Source organism: Ixodes scapularis, unplaced genomic scaffold (genome assembly GCF_016920785.2).
Source record: "Ixodes scapularis isolate PalLabHiFi unplaced genomic scaffold, ASM1692078v2 PGA_scaffold3__209_contigs__length_174095766, whole genome shotgun sequence".
Taxonomy (NCBI): domain Eukaryota; kingdom Metazoa; phylum Arthropoda; class Arachnida; order Ixodida; family Ixodidae; genus Ixodes; species Ixodes scapularis.
Genome location: NW_024609868.1, coordinates 65,596,867 through 65,605,192, shown reverse-complemented (window position 1 = coordinate 65,605,192; position 8,326 = coordinate 65,596,867). Strand labels below are relative to the sequence as shown.

Genomic DNA, 8,326 nt, shown 5'->3' with positions numbered 1-8,326 from the left:
CGACTTGCAGACTAAATCATTCTTGGCTTGGATGTTCTTAAATTCACAGCCCAGCATGCACATGTTTGAGCAAAGCACGGGCTACAAGCAGAAATGCTAAAGATGGCACTGGTCGGAGGCCCCTTTCTGGAATGCTCCATTTTCCACCCAGCGGCAAAGATATGAAGAATGAGGAGCTCGCAACCGTCGGAATGAGCAGCGAAAAGCCCTGCAGCCTAGTGACGAATATTTGAAACGAGACCAGGTATTAAATGCACACTGCTGGAATCCGATATCTGGCAGCTACCTGTATGAATGGTACGAAGATTGACATCCAGCCTACTTTCAGAAAATGTTGGCCCTGTCCAAAGTAAATGTTCCTCTATGGACATAGGACATGCCCCTAAGCTTTGGGGTACATGTATAATGCGAATACATGTACAAGAAACCTTGCCAGGCAGGTTATGCTGTAAAACCCTTAATTTCTGTGGCTCCGATTTTTCGCTAATTGGGCAGCTGGGTAATTGCATCCATTGAGTTTCACAAATTCTAAAGGCTGGAATTCGACTCTTCAAACAATAGAAACAATCACACTCACCGAAGTTAACAAATTTTAGAAGTCATGAAAATTAGGGGCTCATAAATATTAAAGGTTTTTACAGTATTTAAACTTGAATTCTAGAAATTGTATTTTACGAGCCTTGTTCCTAAACGTACAGGAAGGAACAAGGCTCAAACATGTTGCAGCAAATGTTACGACCACAAGGCTGTCAAACTTCAAATTGCACTAAGTGCTACTACCTCTAGGGATTAAAAAATTATTTTAAATCTGTCACTAACTCTATTGAATGTGGTACCTGTGTTAACAACGCTTGATGTTCTCACCCTGTTGGATGTGCTTGTAAGAGTTCAAGTACACTAGCCTGCACATCTGCCTCCCCAAATGGAATATTTCTCTGCAGGAGAGACTCGAGCACTCTTGCTTCCAACTCGGCTTGCTTGAACAATTCTGGCCAAAAAGTTCCAGCATGTTCTTTCAGTATGCTCTTTGGTGGCTCGCAGCTGTAGTGGGTCTCGTCGGCCACGTAACGAATGTCCGAGCTGTGCAGTCTTTTCCACAGCGTTTCGCAGATGAGGCATTCAAACTCCTCGACAAAGTTTGGCTTGTGAGGATCGTTGTTGGCACCCCATCTTCGATGGCGAAGGGCATTGAGTAAACGCTGGTTGGAGATCCTTTCATGGATCTTGTGGTCCAAGAAGCTCTCGTAGCGCGTGTGATTTCTGTCTATCCTCCTAATGTCCTCTGCCAGCTGTTTGGGTCCAGTGTAGTTTGAGATGAGGACGGCACTCTGAGAACCGTTGGGAAGCCAGTCTGCGACGGACGGGGAACCGTGGTAAATTGGGACGGAGCCGACGATCAGAGGACGCCACAACTTCTCCGTGATGTAGTCGTCGCTTCCATAGTTTTCGACTGCCAGGTGGAATTTGTAACGGGCAAGCAGGTGCCAGAAACCTTTGTCGTCCATCGCATCCATTGCGTTAGTCATGCTGGAAGAGGTGGAGGGAGACACAGTAAACAGATTAGACATGCCCTGCAATGGTAAAAGGTTTTTGGCACGATTTTTTTTTACTCGAACATGACCTGCCTGCTTCATGAAGTCTTTAAATCCACAAAGGCGGGCACTGGTGTGGGTAATTAAAGGTTTTCAAACTTTGTGAAGCAGGCAGATCAAAGCCACCCAAAAACAGAAAAATTGCTAAGTGCACCTTTGAGCCGATGCTTTATCCTTTGGACCCAGTTTTTATACAGGCAGTTCTGCCAATGCACTTTTTTTTATTTTTGTTCATTCAACATTTCTTGCAGGAGGTGTTTTGGTTTAATGAATATTCAGATTATCCAAAAAAATCTGTTCAACAATGTCCTGTGCTGCTAAAACAGAAACAAAGAAAAAAAAGAAGAGACATAGGACCATATTTTCGTAGAACTTTGTCTCTGTTGTCAGTTACCGGACTGAAATTGGGCAGGTTTTAGCGAAAACCGCTTTTATTAGAGAAAAATGTGCAGCATGCGGCACAGCTTTCTGCCACCCGTCAAATGTGGCATGACGTCATCGTTGGCATCTCCAAGCCAGCTGAAAGGTGATCAAGGGTCACTTGACATTGCCAATGACATAACTTTTGCTAGTTTTCCCCCTTCCTTCTCTCCTGTGCTTGGTGGGCAGCAGGGGGTGGAGCCACAGCAAAACTTTGACTTGCAATTGCATCGCTCATACTAAAAACAGTGCTGACTCTATTTTCTGCCAAACAAGTGTGCGCACTGTGGAAATTTACCGCGGGGGTTATATTTCTTGTTTAACTCATTGGTGCGACTTGTAGACCAACTATTTCCTGAAAGTTGCAGACCAGAAAATACAGTACATTCAAATTTACAACATTTTCTAACAAGAAAAAAACCCACCTCAGCGCCCCTTCAAAGCCAGCTAACCATGCTGTCATCCAGCATGGACAAACACAGACACAGTTGCCATCTGTGTGTTCACTCTGATGGGGCAAAGACTCGTCAAGGCTAATGGTGAAAAGCGGTGCTTGTATCTAAAAAAACTTCAGATCTCGAAGCATACTAAAATGAGTTGGTACACCTTAGATTTCCGATCCTCGCAGAATATATCCAGCCCGGTTCGACGGGCTTTGATATCATCCAGAGGTAAACAGCAGCGGGCTTCACTTGTTCCATCGTGTTACCTCTCCAATTTTTCTATCAAATGTAGCATACAAACTTGGGTAACCTTTTGCTCCATTCGCAATCCCAGCCTGCCCTGGAGGCTGGGGTTGCGACCAGGAGCAGGGACGGCAACGGAGAAGGTGGCAGGGAATGTCGGCCTTGGTGTTGCTGCTACTGCATGGTTCTAATCGGCGTGCTCGCGCATCATGCAGTTTTAACAAAAAAACAAAGTGAGTTTAATTAAGAATTGTTCCATTCCACATCGTAAGAGCATTGCATGAGGGACCAAAATGTCTTATTTGATTGGAAACTTTTCGTCTATCGCATCTCCAACTTTATTCTTGGACATCAACGCCTCGGCGCATGCACCAAAATGAGAATTTCAACAACAAACATTGCAATGTTCCCCGGGAATATTTTAGATGATGCTCGTAAGATATCAATAAGCACTGATTAACCTTTTGGATGAGTATACAATTTTTATTTGACTGCTCTACAAAGTTTTTTTTTTCTTTTGCATTGTGAATCCCACGGGTTACATTCACAAAATTGTTGATTTCTGCTTTTCTTCACAAAAGATTGCAATGTTCCCAAGGACTATAATTGCCTGAGTATTGCAGAATGTAAATTAATTAAAATTTTTATATTTCCTCGAAAACGTTTTATTCCACCAAATGTCCAAGAAAGTTGGCCATGCATATGCCGTGGATTTTAGGTCCTGCGGTCGCCAGCTCAATCTCTGCTCAACGGGACGACAAAATCTCCTGCTAGTAGTGCACAGCTCTTGGGTACGATCTAAGGAAAGTCTGTTCTTTCCCAAAAGCAAAAAAGAGCTGCTTGCTCAACGGTGCGTCGAGCGATCGACACTGGGAACGGGCTCGCGTTTCACCTGCTGAAAGGCCGCGACAAGGAACATGACAGTTTGCTTTGAGCACTTTTAAAAAACACTACACATACTTGCTTTCGGGTAATTATAAAGGCAGATAAACAATGCTCACAGGATTGCTATATGCATCTGTGTAAGCTAGCAGTTTGTGACAACTGCTTAAAACGGACAGTTTGCGAGGCAGGTCGTGACTGCAAATAACGGTACACAGGTGTAGTAGACGGTATATTCTGATATTTTTATAGAGCAATAAAAAAAACTTATAATTACATCAATGGCATTAATACGCCATTTTAGCATGGCATTACCATATGATTCCGTGTGCAGGGCAACGCTCCTGTTGCACACTGAAAACTGTGCTTCAAAGGTGCAGCGCAACCTGCCGGCTGCAACGTCGCACTGTACGGTAGCCTGCGTTCATGCTAAACTAAAATGGCCCATTAGTAAGAGGTTAATATCGTGCTGCAATGCACTGAAACCGCGACGGCGTGTAACGAGTTGCAAGGCTTTGACACAGAAGCACCAATGCCAACGCTGCTCTTCCGGAGCTTGACGGTAACCAGCGCACCAAAATATCTTCGTCATCCTCGAGAATCTTTTGACAAACACAATGACGCAGCCAGTACCCAAAACCCACTCCGCGACTTTTAAAAATTATTGGGAAACCGAGGTTTCTGCGCCTTTTAAACATGGACATGTTTGTTTTAGAGCGCAGCTCTTAGGGGCCCGTTTCCGGCTTGAGCGGCGTTGCCGTAGCCGCCATGCGTAACCGCGAGGTCACGTGACCCCGCTTCGGTCACGTGACCCCCCTCAGGTCACGTGTCCCCCCCTCAGGTCACTTGACCCGCTTCAGATCACGTAACCCCCTGAAGCCACGTGACCCCCTTAGGCCATGTGACCCCACTGAGGTCACGTGACCCCCTCAGGTCACGTGTCCCCCTCAGATCACGTGACCCCCTGAGGCCACGTGACCCCACTGAGGCCACGTGACCCCACTGAGGTCACGTGACCCCCTTGGGGACACGTGACCCCCGAGTTCGCGTGACCCCCCTGACGTCACGCGAGCCCCCTTAGGTCACGTGATTTCAAGGAGTCACCTATCCCTCAGTACACTTCCATCTTCCTCCTCAAGAGCTGCGCCCTAACCGGCGTTACAGGGAATTGTAAACGGCTTCCATTTTTTCCTAAGGACGTCAACACCTCCGTCACCTGTGACCTACTTCTGCCCCCGACCGCTTCGCATTTATAGCCAAATAAATTCATTTAAATGCACCGATTGGCATCGGCTACGAGGCGCACGGAAAATCCTGGAAAATTTATCCCCAGTCTTTTTTGCCGGCTTGGAACTATTGCCTCGACATATATGGGGCATTGCAGTTGCAAACAGAATATTTTGAAGGCGTCTATGGTTTTGGCCATGAGGGATCGGTGGCCAAGTGTGTTTGCGCACCACGTCTCTGAATGTGCGACGAAAGTCTGCGCGTATTATACAGGGCTCCTAGGTTCAATTCCCACCCATGCCCGTTTCGGTCTAGATGAGCATCATACCGGCATCCGGTTGTGCATCACTACTGCGTGACGCACATTAAAGACCTCGGGCTGGCAGATGTACTGCACTGGCTAAATTTCTTGTCCATTGTGGAGAGACCACGCATGCCTTTTACAGCAGACTAACTTTCTGCTCTCTAAACATACACACATTTTTTTTTTTTTGTCAGTGTTGCAGTGCGACTTACCCTTCCGGAAGGTCCCTGTTGTGCACACACTTCCCATAGGAATCCACATCAATGTAGTTCATTAGCTCTGAAACAAACGCGTCTCTCTCGATGGGGGTGTTGCAGTCCGACTGCACGTAGGCGATGGGGGCAAGCCGGATTCGAGCTTGGTTCTTTTTGGAGGTTTCTTGGAAAAACTCTTTGCTGGTGAGGTCCTTCGCTCCACTCAAGTATTGAAGGGTAAGAGGAAGGTCAGAGTTTCTACTAAATGTTGCCGTGTGGTTGAACCAGTGCAGGACCTGCAGGCAAATGGTTAATCAGAGCTCAGTTGAAACTGACAGAAAAAAATGTATGTCAATCGAACGTGCATTTTACAAGGCAAATATCGCTTTTCTAAATACATTTTATAAAAGTTTAAACTTTTTAGCTTTAATAGCTTGCAAATAGTCTACATTCAACCGTTGCCTTGAGTTTGTGGCTGTATCCACAATGTAGAGGAACTTTTATTGCCTTCCAAGGTGCCTTAAAAAAAAAATATATAGTGATAATGTGTTACACTCAGAACAATATTTGAGCAGATAAGTTGCATCAAAAATATTCAGTAGAGTTGAAAAGTTCGAACTCGAGGCTTGCCATGCGATTCACTACTGTCAGAAATGATGCTGGAGACACCATACCTTCAGTGTTACTGTGAAACTATAATTTCCCTTCAGCGACAATTGGCCCTATGTTGGTTTTTTCGTCTGCTGCAACTGGTTCTATTCATGGCTTGCACTGATTTTGTGTCGGCTGCTATTGTAATGGCCTTGCTGCCGAGATCATACCTTCCATGGCACATATTTTTGCACCACTGAATTTGTTTCTCTCGGCAAAAACACATATGAAGGACCTCCAACATAATGCAATGATGTGTGCAAGCCATTTACCAGAACATACCTTTTGGCTTGAGAAAATCGTTTTTGAAAAGGTCCAGTGGACGGGACGGCAGACAAAGATTCAAGCGGGTATTTGGTGCCAAACTCAAAAGGATGAACTGCTCCCTTGCTTCGAGCTTTCCTTCACTTGAGCTATGAGGTACCGTAGGTATCATTTAATGGCAGCTTTGTCATTCACATTTCTTTTAACCATGACTATGTAATTTGGTTCATGTCCTAGCAAGCAGTCGGCCTTCAAAGTTTATCAATGCTAGGAATTCCTAACAACTATGAAGTCTGCATAAATTCTGCTCGACCAATCCAACTGGTTTGTCACAATTATATTAATTTTTATAAAGTGGCAGGCGAAGGGGACGGTTTGCTTTATTTTTTTTTTTTTTTGGTAATGGTAGTGAAATGACTGCTCACACTGGGCATGCAAAAAAGGAAGTTGTTCTTTGGCGATTCCTCATGAAGAAGTGCCCAATCATGGTTTGCGTTCCTTGGCAAGGGGAGGTCTCCAACTTCAAGCTCACTACCATAGAACACAATGGCCTAGAAGAGAAGCATGAACGACACATCAGGTTGGAAAAGTCTGTTACTCACAAGATATAAATATTGTACGAGACAAAATACTATACATAGCTCGCACGCTTCGCCATTGCTGGGTACCGATAGTTATTTCTAGTTACATGGATTCTTCGAACTACAACTTCTGCGGTCTGTAGCTAAAAGTACTACTGAAATGCTTGCGGCACAAAAAGTACTGGCATGGCACAGACGTCACACGGAAGCTACGTATTGTTTCGATCAGACGTCCCTAGATGTCCGATCCTTTCCACACAGAAACATGTTCTCAGACTCGAATGAGCTCACATAAAGCCTTGTGTGGTTGAAGAAAGCTCTGTCTTCCGTGAAGAAACAAGACCGGTTGCTGCACGCCTTTGTGCGTCCAGGTTCCTTCGTAAAGGGAGTCCACCAGAGGATAACCGGGACTTTGATGTCTTCATGCTTGCCAGTATACCGATCTGGTGTCATGCAAAATGCAGCACTTAAAAAGGCGCTACTAAGAATTGCCGACAACACGGGACCAAGTTGCTCGCCTTGTTGAATCGACAGAGGGTGAGAAGTCGATTCATCGTGTTCAGCGAGCGAGCACGGTCCCTTGTTGCCGGTGGTTAAAAGTCCGACCGCAGCCAACCCTGCGATCCGATGGAGCCGATCAAGTCGCGCCGAAGAGTGCATTGTCACGGCGCTCATCGTCTTTGCGTTTTCCTACGCGTGATGGAAGAGACGCCGAGACGGTACACTTTTTGGCGCTGCTTGATTCGCGCCATCGGATTGTTGGCTGCTGTCCGACTCGATTGAAATGAAGTATAGAAACTACGGCTTCACTATTTTAACCCAAGGACGAATCGACAAATGATGCGACATACGTCCCCCGCCTTCGGGTTTCGACTTGTAGAGTTGTTCTCTTTCCCAGTCCTGTGGGGAGGAAAGTTCCGTCATGTTATGCGTCTGTCGTTTGACTCATTACGCATACTCAACTTACGGTGAATAAGACGAATGACAAGCAGTACGAAAACACTAAGACGCTAACTAAAACGAAGCAGGCTCTAACTACGAAGCGTCGCGTATTACATGAAGCAGGACACACGGCAACCATTGCTTTACGCCCGAGTCGTCATGGTAACCCCGGAAGCGGAAACACGGCAATCACGCCCAGCGCAGGGCGCAGGTCACGTGGAACGACGCTGTTTCGCTTCGCTACGAAGGTTGAATAAAACCATACCAACATTACAAGTAGGGGTGTCGCGAACCGGCCGAGGTTCGAGTTCGACCAGGTTCGACTTTTTCGAACTTTTAGTTGAAATATCGGCGAACCTTGTATTGAGGTTCGACTCGTGTGCGCATGCGCGACAGGCTAACCAGTTGGCTTCGGATTGGATGGTGATGGCTAAGGAATGAATTAGGGGCAGCGCTGATTAGTTATTTCAGTTAATACACTGCAAAAAATTAAGTTATTAACTTATTTAGTGATTAGAGCTGGTTTCTTTTAATTGCAATTGTTATTAAAATAAAATAAGCTTCTCCATAAAAAAATTTTTTC

The 8,326-nt window shown here is 45.6% G+C and overlaps 1 protein-coding gene across 1 annotated transcript; it reads right to left on the bottom strand.

Annotated features, from left to right (window-relative positions):
* Positions 1–783: 783 nt before the first annotated feature.
* LOC121832962 (alpha-(1,3)-fucosyltransferase 10-like) lies at positions 784–7,939 on the bottom strand. Its single transcript, XM_042292476.1, has 6 exons — positions 7,769–7,939; positions 7,653–7,701; positions 7,093–7,244; positions 6,646–6,771; positions 5,324–5,601; positions 784–1,527 (listed from the first exon to the last, which is right to left on the bottom strand). Exons 1-6 carry the CDS (start codon positions 7,880–7,882, stop codon positions 861–863), a joined length of 1,386 nt encoding a protein of 461 aa, XP_042148410.1. The 5' UTR covers positions 7,883–7,939; the 3' UTR covers positions 784–860.
* Positions 7,940–8,326: the final 387 nt, after the last annotated feature.